Source organism: Dipodomys ordii, unplaced genomic scaffold (assembly GCF_000151885.1).
Source record: "Dipodomys ordii isolate 6190 unplaced genomic scaffold, Dord_2.0 Scaffold96, whole genome shotgun sequence".
Taxonomy (NCBI): domain Eukaryota; kingdom Metazoa; phylum Chordata; class Mammalia; order Rodentia; family Heteromyidae; genus Dipodomys; species Dipodomys ordii.
This window is the reverse complement of record NW_012267312.1, coordinates 3,896,100-3,911,232: the sequence shown is the minus strand read 5'-3', so window position 1 is coordinate 3,911,232 and position 15,133 is coordinate 3,896,100. Positions and strand designations below refer to the sequence as shown.

At 40.8% G+C, this 15,133-nt stretch overlaps 1 protein-coding gene across 1 annotated transcript; it reads right to left on the bottom strand.

Annotated features, from left to right (window-relative positions):
- Nucleotides 1-278: 278 nt before the first annotated feature.
- LOC105993451 (melanoma-associated antigen B16-like) lies at nt 279-1,256 on the bottom strand. Its single transcript, XM_013026723.1, has one exon. It carries the CDS (start codon nt 1,254-1,256, stop codon nt 279-281), a length of 978 nt encoding a protein of 325 aa, XP_012882177.1.
- Between the last annotated feature and the right edge of the window lie 13,877 nt (nt 1,257-15,133).

Below are 15,133 nucleotides of genomic sequence, written 5' to 3'. Positions count from 1 at the left end.
TTGCATTACTTCACCTAACAAACAGTATTACAGATCAGACTAAATTTATTTTGAAACTTTTGAGACTTGAGGTTAATAACTTCTACTTAAAGACAAATCATTTCAAGATAAAAACATGAAAGATATAAAATCAATCATCACTACTTACAAAAAAAATTGAAATAGATATATGCTATGTTCTGTTAGGGCCTACATTCTTTGAACACTAACATCTATCATGAAGCAACTACTTGAAGAAACTACCTCTCATTAGGTGTGAATTTGCTAGTCATGGCATTCTAGCATTCAGTAGAAGCAGAACCATAGCCAGCATGGCCTGATGCTTGGGAGAGGGCTCTTTCTTGTTCCTCAAGCTGAGCTTCTTCATAGAGAGATGGGAAATCAGTGGGATCAGTCCCACGAACCTTGGCCATAAACTCGAGGACTTTCATCTTGGTGGTTTCAGCATAGGCTCTTGGACCCCACAGGAGCTCATACTTCTCAGGATGACTATCAGGCCCTTTCTGGTACTTCAGGTACCCTTCCTTCACGAATTCATCAGTGAAGAGCTGCTTAGGATTGCCAAAGATGAAGTGCTTCTTGCAACAACAGATCTCCATCTCTTTCATAGCTTCCCAGATGTGCTCTTCAGTGGCACGGTGGCCCTTCATGAAGATCACACCCAGAAGAAATATCAGGAGGCCGGTCTTGGGAATGCCCACTTCTCCACACTGCATCCCATCATAGGTGAAGCCTTGTTTGTTGAAGATGCCAAAGCAGCGGTTGGTGGCTTCCACTTCCTTCACTTCCAGGCCAAAGATAACTTCAAGGCGCAGACAGGCTTTCTTGAAGATTGCAGAATACAGGAGCTCATGCTCTCTGATGACAAACTTCATCATATCTTCCTTACTTAATGGCTCTTTCCGTTGATAATGGAGGAGCATGAGATTCATCAAGAAAGACACTTTCTTATCCAGAAGATCCTCGATGGTATATGGGGTAGACTCATCTTCTTCGCTACTGGAGCTCTCATCACATTCACCTCCATCGGCACCATGAATGCCAGAGGAAGAGGGGCTAGCGCTATGAGGATCCCCAGCATTACTGGGGGCCTCAACAGGAACCACCTGCATACTGCTTGTCGCCACAGGATTGAGGGAGGACAGTGTTTCCTCCACAGCCTGGGAGACCTGGGCAGCTACTTGGCCCTGGGGCTCATGGCCCTGCTGAGGGCCTTTGTCATGGGAACCCTGTTGCTGCTCCTTATCATGGGGCATGATGACTCTTAGGCAGCAGTGAGGCTAGGCAGACAAGAAAGGTAGAATTGCCTAAGGGAGGAAAGGAAAATGTGAGATTACTGAAGGGTGGTCAATTCAATTGCAGTGATTCTGACAGAATCCTCATCAATACTTTTCTTTTTTATCATCGCTCATGGGGACCTGAATTCAGGGCATGGGCACTGTTCTTGAGCTCTTTTTGTCAAGGCTAGTGCTCTACAATTTTGTGCCACAATACCACTTTCTACTTTCTGGTGGTGAATTGGAGCTAAGAGTCTCAGGGACTTTCTTGCCTATGCTGGCTTTGAAATAGAATCCTCAGATCTCAGACTCTTGAGTAGCTAGGACTACAGGTGTGAGCCACCAGTGCCCAGCTTATAAATATTTTTCTAAAGTGTGTTATAAGACTTCACTGGCCTCCTGTCTTCCTAGTTTCTGATGCCTTCAGACTTGTATGGGGATCTAAGTAACAGCCAACTGAATAGAAAAATTATCAGGGCTCACAAAGGAGAGTCACTGTTGGACTCTGTGCCATCTGCCCCATTTTGTCTGAGCAAAGTAGTGTTTACCTCTCATGACTCTTAAGTATTTTTAAACTTAGCTACTTGTAAAGCAGTGTCCTCTTCCCTGGTACAATACTAAGCTGTACACAAAGACCAAGCCCACAATTTCTAAGACACAAAGAAAAAAATGCAAAGTTCGCGCCTCTATCTTACTTTTCTGAGGATTCACAGATCTGAAAAGGAAAAAAAAACTCAATTCCTAAGGACATTTGTAAGGTGGTTGGATGCTACTAGTTATCTGAGGAACCTTGTTTAGAAACTAAGCAGGAGCCAAGAACCCTCTTTTATGAACTTTGATACTTACAACTAAGTTTCTAGCTCTTGCATACCCCAGAGAACACAGTTAGCTTTCACCTGCCATTCAGAGCTTTCCTAATGCCTTGTGAATGAGAATAATACATAACTTTGCACTGTCACATCTGATCTTATGGAGTGGGCAGCCTGTCAGCTTTTGCTCCCATGATTCTTGTCAGGTGCATTTCAGATCAGACTCTAACACTGTGCTAAATCAGTCTATAAACTTGTCTACAAAAACAGAGAAGCACAATGAAGGAATGAAATGAAGGACTATCTTTTTATCACAATGCAGTTTTCCTGGGATAATGTTAAGGAGTAGACACAATGGAGTTCCATTTGGTGTAGGCTCTCACTCAGGATCTTATGCTTGTCTCTTGACAGTCTTCTCTCTAGTGTACTGAACTGACATGTGACATAGTCACACAAGTCAAGAACATGTATGTCAAAAACTCAAAGAAGAAATAATGGAGAACTTGTCTGGAGATCCCTGGCAATGGTTCCCTGGGCAAAGAAAGTACTAAGAGATCTTTAATAACTCTATATTCTGTGTGGATTCTTTTCAGTCATGAGTTTACATCTCCATAGAGCCTCCTGATAATTCTTTGGCATAGATTTCACTGCTTGTTTTATCTCCTTTTAAAACCAAGAATAGCAGCTCTAAAGAATACTATGCATGCAGGGTGCCAGTTAGACTTCTGGTTATCTTATGTTGAGCCTCTGAAAGTGTGCTTATAGCAAGCAGAAAGGTTTCTGAGGTGTCCTATCTATACTTTAAGCAAATGCAAAGCCTTTTGCTTAGTCAAGTTATACACTAAGGATATTCATGTGTGGCTCCTTCCTTCTGCTGACTTGATCTAATTTTCCATAGTCTCTGTCCTAATATGGTTACCATCCCTTTATGCTTCTGGCCTGATATCTCCTATAGTAATTCATTTCCTAGGAAGTAATAAGCTTAGAGGGATTACTTCACATGAATATACCAGCATCTAAAAACTAAAAACATAGGTGACTATTTGCTCACTTGTGTTCTCTGGTGAGTGTTTCTTCATTATTTAGAATCCTTTTTAAAATACATTTTTATTATAAAAAATAGTGTACAGATGGGTTACAATCACATAAGCAAGGTAATGAGTACATTTCCTATCCAGCATTGTTACCTCCTCCTTTGTTTTTCACCTACCATCCCTTCCCTCCCCACCTCCCTCCCCACCCCACAAGTTGCAAAGTTCATTTTCAACATTGCAAAGTTCGTTTTCAACATAGTATCTTGTACATCTCATTTTTACAATGGGTCAACCGGTATCCCTATTTAAGCATGTTGTTTTTCCCTTCCCCTCCTCAAATTAGAAATGTGAATATACAAGATGCAGAGCACCCATTTTAGTTGAACTTTGGAATTGGCTGTCAAATGTTCTTGTCAGTCTCCCAGCAACAAATGCCCACGGGTTTGGAAAAAGAAAACAGATGCCATGATCTTACCTGGTCCACAAGATTCCCAGAACAGACCAACAAGGCATGGAAGGGACACAGAAGAAGCTGTTAGGCAGAATGCTGCCTGAACACTCTTCTGTTTGCCTCTTTCACTCCTTCCAAGGTCTAAGACAACTTTCAGCACAGTTTCATGTTTGCAACAATGTATCTTTTCTAGTACACAATGGATTTCAGCAGTTTCATGTTTCATGTTTGCAACAATGTATCTTTTCTGGTACACAATGGAGTTATGAAAGAGAACTCTTTCATTGGTACTTTCCCACTGGATCTCCCAAGGTTTTCATATAACCTGTATATGTGGCATATTTTCCCTTCCTACAGAATTCAGTAACTTGTTCAGCAAAGAAAAAACTGCATGACTTTGAAATTTAGAATGAAGATATGTATATTTTCACAGCCTTCCAGGTCTACTGTGCTTCCCCCAGAGCTGAAAAGATGGTGCACACTTTACTTATTTTTGTACACTTATCATGGGGCTTGAACTGAGGGTATGGGTGCTGTCGTTGAGCTTTACTGTTGAGCCACAGAGAGTTCCACTTCTGTATTTTTAGTGGCTAATTGAAGATGAGTCTCAAGTAGTTTCTTGTAGGGGCTGGCTTAGAATTGTAATCCTCAGCCTCCTAATTTAGTTTTACTCACAGGCATGAACTACTGAGCCCAGATGGCACAGACCCTTCTTTGTCATTTGTTGTTTTTCTCATTAACTTAATTGGAGTCTCTATACTGGACAGAATTCAATAAAGTGCACTATGCATGCAGGGTGCCCATGAGAATTCTGGCTATTTTTTGTTGAGTCTCTGAGGGTATGACTGCAGAAGCAGGAAGGTTTTGGAATGTCCTATCTACACTAAAACAGATGAACAACGCTTTGCTGAGTCAAGTTGTGCACCAAGGCTGTATTTATGTGTTGCTCCTTCCTTCTGCTGACTTGAGCTCATTGTCTACACATTCCCTCTTAGCATTGTTAATACGCATTCCTGCTAGTATCCTGACATCCTGCTTCTGGCCTGATAGCCCCTATATTAAACACTCATCCTATTGAGCAACAGAAGGACTAGGGATTAATATATATATATATATATATATAATATATAATATACCAACATCTCAATAACATAAACATAGGTGACTGCATTCAATCACTTGTGTTCTCAGGCGAGTGTTTCCTTCATTAATTTTCTATATTTCTTACCCTGAAGTCCAGATGAACTTGGGAATTTGCTCTCAAATGATCTTTCCTCCCAGCTCCAAATCCCCACCAGCCTGGAAAAAGAAAAGAGAGGACATGATGGTAGAAGACCAGTGCATACCTGCTCCAGAAGATTCCCAGAACTTACCGATGAGGCAGGGACCGGACCCACAAGGAGCTGTTAGGCAGAATGCAGCCTGAACACTCTTCTGTTTGTGTCCTTCAATCCTCACAAGCCCAAGATTTAACTCCCAGCCCAGAATTTAGCATTTGCAACAATATATCCTTTCTAGAAAACACAGTGGAGTCATCAGTGGGTGTGTCTACTGGTTTTTCCCCCCTCCGGTTCTCCCAAAGTTTTCATATAATTTATGAGAATGTACTTGTAATTTTCCCTTCCTCTACATAATTCAATACATCTGCAAAACAGGGTAAAAACTGCATATCTCTGAGATGTTAGAAGAGGAAAAATATTTACAGTCTGACAGCCCTTTTGTGCTTTTCCTAATATTGACAAGATGGCAAGGGCATATTGGGTCCTCCTTTGTCATTTGTTGGTTATCCTCATTGCACTGTACTGAACACAGTACATGAGACCAAGTAACCAGGGGCAGAAGCCAAATTCACAATTTCCATCCCCCACCACTCCTCTACCCTTGCCCTTCCCCCACCCCCCAGCTCTACAGTGGCTACTACTGCAGCTGCTACAACCATGGCGTCTAAGAGGCACTGAGTAAATCTGCCACCATTGCCATTACTGCAGTCACTCCACCTTTCCCTGCTACACTCCATCTTTCCCTGCTGCACTTCATTAGTATTGAGTGGATCCACCATATTTATGCTGTTTGGAAACTTTCCAATACTTCTTCATAGAACAATTATGCCCATTCACCTTTTCTTTCAGGCTGCAGGCCCCCTACTCTGCCCCCCCCTCCACTGCCACTTCCGCTGCTACCACCACAGCTGCTGCCACTCCTAGCACTGCTCCTGCCCTCCCCCCCCCACCTCCTTGGCTGCCACCCCTCAGAAGTGTCCAGGGAATCAGCCATATTTATGCTGCCAGTGAATTTCACAATATTTCTTCATGGGACATTTCTACCCATTCACCATTTCCACTCTGCTGCCGTCCTACCCTCTGGCATGCAACCCCCGTACCGTCACAGCTACCACCTGTGCAAGCACTTATTCCCATTCTGTTCTCAGAGGCATAGACTGCAACCGCTATACTTATGTTGCCACCAAACTTGCCAATATTGCTTCATGTGACATTTTATGTCTCCTTTCCCCTTTGCTGCCTCCCCCCAATATAGCATCCTCCTCCCATGCCATCACCCTTCTCCCCTTCCCACTCGCCTTAAGAAGTGTGAACTGCATCCACCATATTTATGCCTCTGGTGGACTTTGCAATGTTTCTTCAAAGCATTTTCTTTTCCCCATTCCTACCACCCCCTTTCAAGCTGCCACCGCGTCCATCCCACTATAACCACTGCGCTCCCCGCCATGGTGCTGAACTGCCATATTAACTCTGTCAGTGAACTTCGAAATAGTTTTTCATGGGACATTTTCTTTTTCCCCAGTCCTCAATACTGCCCTGCACTGGCGCTATCTCACTCCTCCCTCGCATGCCACTGCCGCCAAGCTGCCTCCACAGCCGCTGTGCCTTCCCCAACCCTCCCCTGTCCCGTTCCTCAGAGGTGAGGGCTGATCCGCCATATTTATTCTGCAGGCAAACTGCAGTATTTCTTCATAGGGGATTTTCTTTTCCCATTTCCGCAAGGCTGCCAATCCCCAATCTTCCCCCTACCCCACTGCTTCCGCTTTCCCCCCTCCCTCCCCCGCCGCCCCGTAGCTCCTAAGAAGCAAGGGCGGATCCGCCATATTTATCCTGCGGAACTTGCCAGTATTTCTTCATGAAACGTTGTCTTTTCCCATTCCCCATTTCCACAAGGCTGCTTCCCCCCTATCTGGGCCCCCCCCACCCCCACTGCCTCCGTTTCCCCATCTCCCCCCCCCTCGCCGGCCCGCGGCTCCTCAGAGGCGAGGGCGGATCCGCCATATTTATCCTGCGGAACTTGCCAGTATTTCTTCATGGAACGTTGTCTTTTCCCATTCCTCTTGTCCACAAGGCTGCTTCCCCCAATCTGGGGCCCCCCCCCCCCCCCCCGCCTCCCCCCCCCCCCCCCCCCCCGCCGCTGCCCCGCGGCTCCTCAGAAGTGAGGGCGGATCCGCCATATTTATGCCGCTGCAGAACTTCGCCATACTCTTCAGGAGACATTTTCCTGAGGAAGACTCGGTCTGGGCATGTCCCCCCCCCCTCACACAAAGCCTCTGCCTCCGCCACAACGCGGCCCCGGGCCCGGCCCCGGGAGGTAGCGCGGCCACAACCTCCCAGCCCCACACCCGCGGCCCGACACACGGCACCGGCGCCATGTTCATTTGCGGCCTTGCTCCATGTTGGACCCCGAGGCCCCCTCTGAGGCCTGAGACCCCCTCCGCACCCCGAGGCCCCTCCGTCCTCATTACAGCCTTATCTTAGCATTGGGCCGCACCTGCGGCGGCTCCTGCTGTGCTCTGGTGGGAATTCACAAGGCGCAAGTCAGAGCCTCACAGGGAGTCTCTTGCTGCTTGCTTGCTGCCGCGGCAGCTCCCCACGCCCAGCCAGCATCCGGGGATCCCTGCCTGGGGTTACGCATGCCTGACTGCAAGGGCACATGTGCTGTGCGCATGCTCCTGAGGAATTGCTTAGGGGCGGAGTTGGAGGCGGAGTTGGGGGCAGAGTTGGGGCTCTTGTGGTTGGAGAATTCCTCTGATGTTCTTTAGTTCGAGAATGAATTGCTCTCCCACCAAGCACTGGAATTCTCCTTGATCCTTCAGCCTATCGTGTTCCTTTCCTCAGTCCGTATTCATAGGGACCCCCATTTTGACTCTTTAGTCATTTTTTTTATGTTGTCCTGGGGCTTGAATCAGGCCCCAGTGAACTTGCCTGAGCTATTTTGCTCAAGACTAGCACTGTAATATTTGAGCAACAGCTCCATTTTTCGACTTTTTGGAAATTAATTTTAGAGTAGAACCTCATAGACTTCTTTTGCCAATGGTATCTTTTACCTGTGGCATGAGCCACAGCACTCACTCCCTTCTTTTTTTTATTACTTGTACAGAAGCTTGAACTCAAGGTTTTGGGGCTATTTTTTAAGTTATTTTGCTCAAGTCTAGCATTGTAACACTTTAACCATTGTTCTACTTCCTGCTTTTTACTGGTTAATGGGTGATAGGGACCTCAAGGATATTTTTCTGGGGGCTGGCTTTGAACCTCAAACCTTATCCGTCCTTCTCCTAAATAGCTATAACTAGTCTCAGCCACCAGTGCTCACTCAGCTCTTTTCTCTTTGATTATGGATTCTGTGTAATGACACCTCTACCTTTCAACAAATTGTAGTAATTTACATTACCGATTTACTTTTTTTTTTTTTCTGGCCATTGGACTTGAACGCTGGGCCTGGGTGCTCTCCCTGAGCTTTTATGTTCAAGGCTAACATTCTATTACTTGAGTCACAGCTCCACTTCTGGCCTTTTTTTTTGTAGAATAGTGGAGTTTCCAGACTTTCCAGCCTGGGCTGGCTTCAAACAATGATCTCAGCCTCCTAAGTAGCTAAGATTACAGGAGTGAGCTAAGGGCACCTGATTTATTTACTTTTACTGCAACAGCTGCAGAAGTTATATTTGTGTCTCTGTTAGCCTTGATGTTTGACCGGATGAATTAGGCCAAAGTAAATAGGGACAAATATAGATGACAGGAAATAAGAGAAAAAACATGCTCTTCCTTAACCAGACAGTATTGTTATGGAACTCTTGTTTTGAAAATTGTCAGTTCATAGAATACTCGAAATGTAATGATATTGTGGTTCTCTGTCTAGATCATTTATATAGTATAAACAGGTATATGATGATGAACATTTCTTTTATTTTCATAAATGTCATTTATTTAGCTATTTCTTTATGTTTTTTTTTTATAATTTTCTGGTCTTGTTTTGAATATTGGACCAAATGTACTCAGTTTTCTTTTCTTCTTGAATTCTTGATATCTGTTTTTGTTTGCAGGAAATATATTTGTTAATCTGTATGGAGTACTCAAAATCATTTGGCTGTTTTTCATGCATTTACATATATAGTGTTGTTTAATTTGGCAGATTATAGATGCGATTTACTTCTAAATCTTGAGGCTCCAGAGATATTTTCATAATGACTAGATTACTAGATTACTGTTTCAGGTTACATTTTTCAACTAAAATCTTTAAACCCTAATTGGCCTATGTATACTTGGCTGAAAATTCTTTCACCTTATTGCATGTTTAAACTTACAAGTTTTTTTTTTTTTTTTTTTTTTGCTGGTATTAGAGCTTAAATTCAGAGTCTGGGCTCGATTTTCTTTTTTGTCACCCAGAGCTGGTATTATACCACTTAAGCCATAGCTGCAGTTCTGACTTTTTCTTGCATAATTGTAGAACTTTTGTGTCCTGGGTCTCAGCCTCCTGAGTAGGTAGGATTACAGGAATGATATTCAGGCACATGACATAATTTCTAAAGTTGTTTTATTAAAAATCTCAAAATTTCAAAAATACATGGTAATTGTAGAAGGCGTTCATTGTGATATTTCTCTGCTTGCATAAAATGCACCTTATTTATTTTTGGTCATCTGTGGGGCTTGAACTCTTGGCCTGGGCTCTGTCCCTGAGCTTTTCAGCTCAAGACTAGCACTCTACCACTTGAGCTACAGTGCCACTTCCGGTTTTCTGTTGGTTAGTTGGAGATAAGAGTCTCAGGGTCTTTTCTGCACTTACTGGCTTTGAACCATGATTCTCAGCTCTCAGCCTCCTGAGTAGCTAGGATTCCAAGCATGAGCCACCGGCACCCAGCAATGCACTTAATTTATATTGCTGCTGTCCATCATTATTAATCTGACAATTTTTCTTCCTCATTTTAAAAACAATTTACTTTTTGCTATTACTTGAGCTTGAACTCACGGCCTTGTACATACCCTTGTCTTGCTTTCTCATAGCTGGCCCACTAACACGTAGGAGACATATATAGCCCCTGTTAAATCGTTTTTAATTTCATCATTTTATTTCTTTCATGCATATGAAAAATTTTGATCATATACAGCTCCAATTCATCCTGTCCTCCTGTGAATTACCATCTTCAAGTAGACCTCTTTTACATGCATTCTATCCTTTTTTCTGTATGTCTTGGTTATTCATGTTAGAAACCACATGCAATATTGGTCTTCTCAATCATCTTTCTTAAGATGATATTTTCTAGTTTCATCTTCTTCATGTAGATAATTTTTTATTAGTTACAGTTGAAATATTTCATGTAGTTTCATCCATTTTTTCTTTATCCTTTGACCAGATAAAGGATACTTTGCTGGTTCTATCATTTGGCTAGTTTGAATAGCACTGCTATATTACAAAGCTGTGCAAGTATCTATTGTATTCCAACTTACCCTCCTTCAGATGTATGCATAGGAATAGTGTGATTGCAGTATCACCAGAGTATTTTGAATTGTTGCTGGTACTTGGACTTGAACTTGGGTCCACTCATACTCACTTTGCTTTCTCACACATGGCTGGAGATGTACCATTTGAGACATACCACTAGCCCAGGTTTTTGAGATGTTAGTAAGAAAGTGAATCTCTAGGACTTTTCTGCTTGGGCTAGCTTCAAAATGCAAGTTTCAGCCACCAGTGGAGTGTGTAGATTACAGGTATGACCCACTTTCACTAACATTGGGTAGTTCTGTCTTTCAGCTTTTTGAGGAACCTCTATATTCCTTTTCATAGGAGATGTACTAGTTTACATACCAAGTTACAATGTATGGAAGTTCCTTTTGACTTGCATTCTTCTCAGCAATTGTTATTTGTTATTTTCTTGATGATAGTTATTCTGACTGTTGTGAGATGGTATCTCAATTTAGTTTTCATTTTTATTTCCTTTATTGCTAATGATATTGAGCAGTTTTCATGTATGTATTGGCAATTTATACTTCTTTCGAGGACTCTTCATTTATCCATTCATGAATTAGATGGTCATTTCAGTGTTTTAATATTTGAAGGTATTTTCTATGTTTTAAAAATTTATCTACTTTTGATGAATACCTGATAGATGTTTTTTGTCATTCTTTAGATTATTTCTTGGTTTAGATCATTGTTCCCTTTGCTGCACAGAATTATTCAAATTTTAATCAACTCAATTTATCAATTGTCTTATTTTTTGAACATGAGACATTTGCAAAAAAGCTTCACTCATTCTTATATCTTCATTTTTTCCCTATATTTTTCTGTAGCAGTTTCATAAATTCTGGTCTATATTTTGATTTATTCACTCCATTTTGAGTTATTTTTATACAGAGTAAGAAGGAAGGACCTAGCATAAGAATTTACGTATGGATATCCACTTTTCTCAACACCATTTGTCAAAGAGGGTACCTTTTCTTCAGCATGTTTTTGCCATCATTTTCCAAATCTGATAGCTATAACTATGTGGGTTTATTTTGCAATCTTCTAATTAATACATTCCATTTTAAAATATTTCTTATTTTGTACCAGTACCAGACTGTTTTTATTATCATTCCTAGTCATATAAATTGAAATCATGTAATATAGTATTTCTAGTTTACTAACAACTACAAAGCATAGAATAAATAGTAAACATTCTACATAGCATTCATTGTACTCTAACAAAGATTTGATCAGATCAGTACTTTTTTTGATTTTTTTTTTGTCTAACTCATTCCAGAAGTGCTGTTTCATACTTCCATTAGGAGATGAGTAACATTTGTTGTAGCAGGAAGATTTCTGCTGCTTTGTCAAAACACCTGAGATAAGCAGCTGAAAAACTGGAATCTATATTTGGCTCAAGCTTCAGAGGTTTTATTCCATGTCCCCTTGGCCTTGTTGATTCTGGGCTAGTGGTAAAACAGTACATTAGAGCAGCATTATGTGGTATAGGAAACCTATTTACCTCATGGTAAATAGGGAGACAGAAATTGATTTGGCCTCAATATCTCCTTCAGAGGCAATGCCCTATTGACCTAACATCCTTTACCCAGGCCCCAGGTCTTAAAGGTTCCACCACTATCACATCAGATGTAGAAACAAAGTTTAATACATGGCTGTTGGGAGCACTACTAAAACATATATTTTTGTGTGTCATCCAATGGGAGATTTTGGAAATCTTATATTTATACCAATCTATATTATAGGCTTACCTCAAATTCTACAGGCAAAGTCTTTCCTTGAATAAGTTTCCTCTGTCCTGAGAAAAATGTTAAAACATTATTCTACCTGGGCATCGGTGGCTCACACCTGTAATCCTAGCTACTTGTAAGGTTGAGATATGAGGACCGTTGTTCAAAGCCAGCTCAGGTAGGAAAATACATGAAACCCATATCTCCAATTACCCACCAAAAAGCTAGAAGTAGAGCAGTGGCTCAAATGGTAAAGTACTAGACAAGCCCAGGAGCAGCTCACAGGTCCTGAGTTCAAGCCCCAGAAAGAGCACAAAAATTAAAAAAAATATATCGTTCTACCTTTCTCTGTATCACATAGAATATTGCTTAATAGCACTTTTTTCTGTTTCTTTGCTTCATAATTAAGTATCATGAAAAAGAATCATCAAAAGACTTTCATGAACTATTTCATTCCCAGGCTGGACTCACACACTGTGACCTCCAATATCCATTTTCAGGCAAGTAGGTTTACAGCATTGGGCAACCAGAAGTGACATGTAAGTACTTAGGAACCATGGTCTTTGGGGGCTTCTGGAAATTTCAAGTTCTTGACTGGAATTTACTTTTATATTAAGTTACTTTCTGGGTCAGATATGACTGTGGACTTGAATACCCAACTGTTTATCCCAAAGTTTCAACCCAGAATCCTTGAGCTGGGAAATTGCTGATAGCTATTACTTGCTGATAGCTTGTTGCTTGTTGCAATGCAACATGTTCTCCTGTTTGACTCCTGTGCAACTCAACAATGAATAATGCATTCTTTGGTGCCTAAATTTTGTTTGATTTCATTTTGTTTCTTTTTTGAAACAATATCCCTTTGTAGCCCAGTCTGGCCTTGAATTCATTTTGTTCCCCTAGCTAGCCTCAAATTCACAAACGATCTGCCTTCATTTCCCACATCCTGGAATTACATGTGTGGACCACCACATATTGAACTAAACTAAGTAGTTTATGCATGAATCTCCCAAGTTTTTAAAATAGAAGCATGCCATTTCTATGAGATTAGGGACTAAAATCCAATAGGGCAGTAGTGAAACTATCATTTTCTAGAAAAACTAGTATATAGTTCATTGCACAGAAAATTTCATTAGGAGAATTTCAAGGTAAATTTTCAAACAATGAACAAGAGAGAATATTTGATGTCTGTGCTAGGAGTGAAAAAGTAAATCTTACATTTAAAGGCAGCAGTGCATGACAAATTTTAAATTTGTATCGTGTGAATTAAATCTGTTGAAGAAAGCAACTCTAATCCCAAATTAATGAGCAACCATTGAAATATTTTATATGGTTTTACTTACTGAAGGATTGTTTTTGGAAATTCCAAAACTAAACACATTTGTTTTCAGTGAAACACTGGATTTAGACAACATATATAGAGGTGAGGGTTAATGGATATGGAATTAAGTTACTCAGAGCAAAAAGTTATTAAGTAAGTAGTCCTACAATAAGTATCCTATGTATTTTTCATTTCAATTATATTCAGTAAACATGTTAGAATAATACTCCAAGTTAGGATGGATTAAAACATGTGCCAGGCATAAATTATGGTACTAAATTGCTTTTTAGCATTCCTCTAGCTCATTCTTCTCACTCAGAGTCTCTTTTCCTTGTTCCTAATGCCTCTCAGAATATAAAAAGAAATATGTCACCATTGACAGTGAAACATCTTTAGAAAGGAAGTCTAAAATAGATAATAGCACAAATTACGGGGCATATGTGCACTTCATTTACTTAGAGCTCTTCCCATTGGTGCAGGATTCTTGGAGAAACACTCTGCCTAGAGAGTGGAAGACTTATGTAATGTGGAATTCTTGTGGTATTTTGACATCCTTCCCTAGGCTTTTCCAATATGCTTTCTTTTCTGAACAGGAACCCAGCCTGGTGAATTTTTTTTTGCATTGTCCTCTGAAGGCTGCATCTTGTTCTCATTGCAACAAGTAGTGCAGAATCACCTGCCCTGCTCCTGATATAAAACACTCAAACTCCATTAGAACAGCAAGGACAGTAAAACTATATATGCTGTCCATTCCTTCTGTCTTTACTCCTCTGATAACAACATGATCTCCAGATAGGAGGTAAATTTGACAGAGAAATTTAGGCCTTACTTCCCTGCTGGTCATATCTATCATTTCCAGAAATTATTTTTACAAGGAATTGGTGAATATAATCTTTTTTGTTGTATTTGTTAATGTCATAGAATTCTGAAGTATCAGAAGCAGTTTTGAAATTAATGTGATGATTTCCAGTACAATTTTCACTATAGAAATTGTAAAATATAGCTGGGCGCCAGTGGCTCACGCCTGTAATCCTAGCTACTCAGGAGGCTGAGATCTGAGGATCATGGTTTAAAGCCAGCCCGGACAGGAAAGTCTATGAGACTCTTATCTCCAATAAAAACCACTAGAAAACCCGAAGTGGCATTGTAGCTCAAGCAGTAGAGCACTTGTCTTGAGCTGAAGAGCTGAGGGACAGCGCCCAGGCCCAGAGTTCAAGTCCCACGACTGACTAAAAAAAAAAAAAAAGAAATTTTAAAATTTGAAAATGATCCTTGATTTGATTTGTGACTCATGGCATATGCATTAACATAGATATATGATTGAATACAGTGCATAAAGTATTTTATACATATCCTTACGGAGTTTCCAAAAGTAATTATGAGACTTTCCTGAGAATAGATACATACAATCAACAGGAATAGAATGTATTACCTAGATATTCAGATATTTGGGGTTCACACTTGTCTCAAAATTTAAATATTTAATTTTCCCTATAATTTTGTTTTTAAAAAAGCAAAAGCAAAATTTTTTGTAAGGTGAAATTATAAGAATAAAAAGTGAATAAAACTAGTGTGTGTGTGTGTGTGTGTGTGTGTGTGTGTGTGTGTGTGTGTGTGTGTGTGTGTGTGTCTAGGCGGAGGCTTGAATTCAGGTCCTGGTCACCATCTTTTAGTTTTTTCAATCAAGGATGACACTCAACTACTTGAGCCATACCTCCACTTCCATCTTTTATGTGGTTAATTGGGGATAAGAATCTCACAGAATTTCTTGCCTGT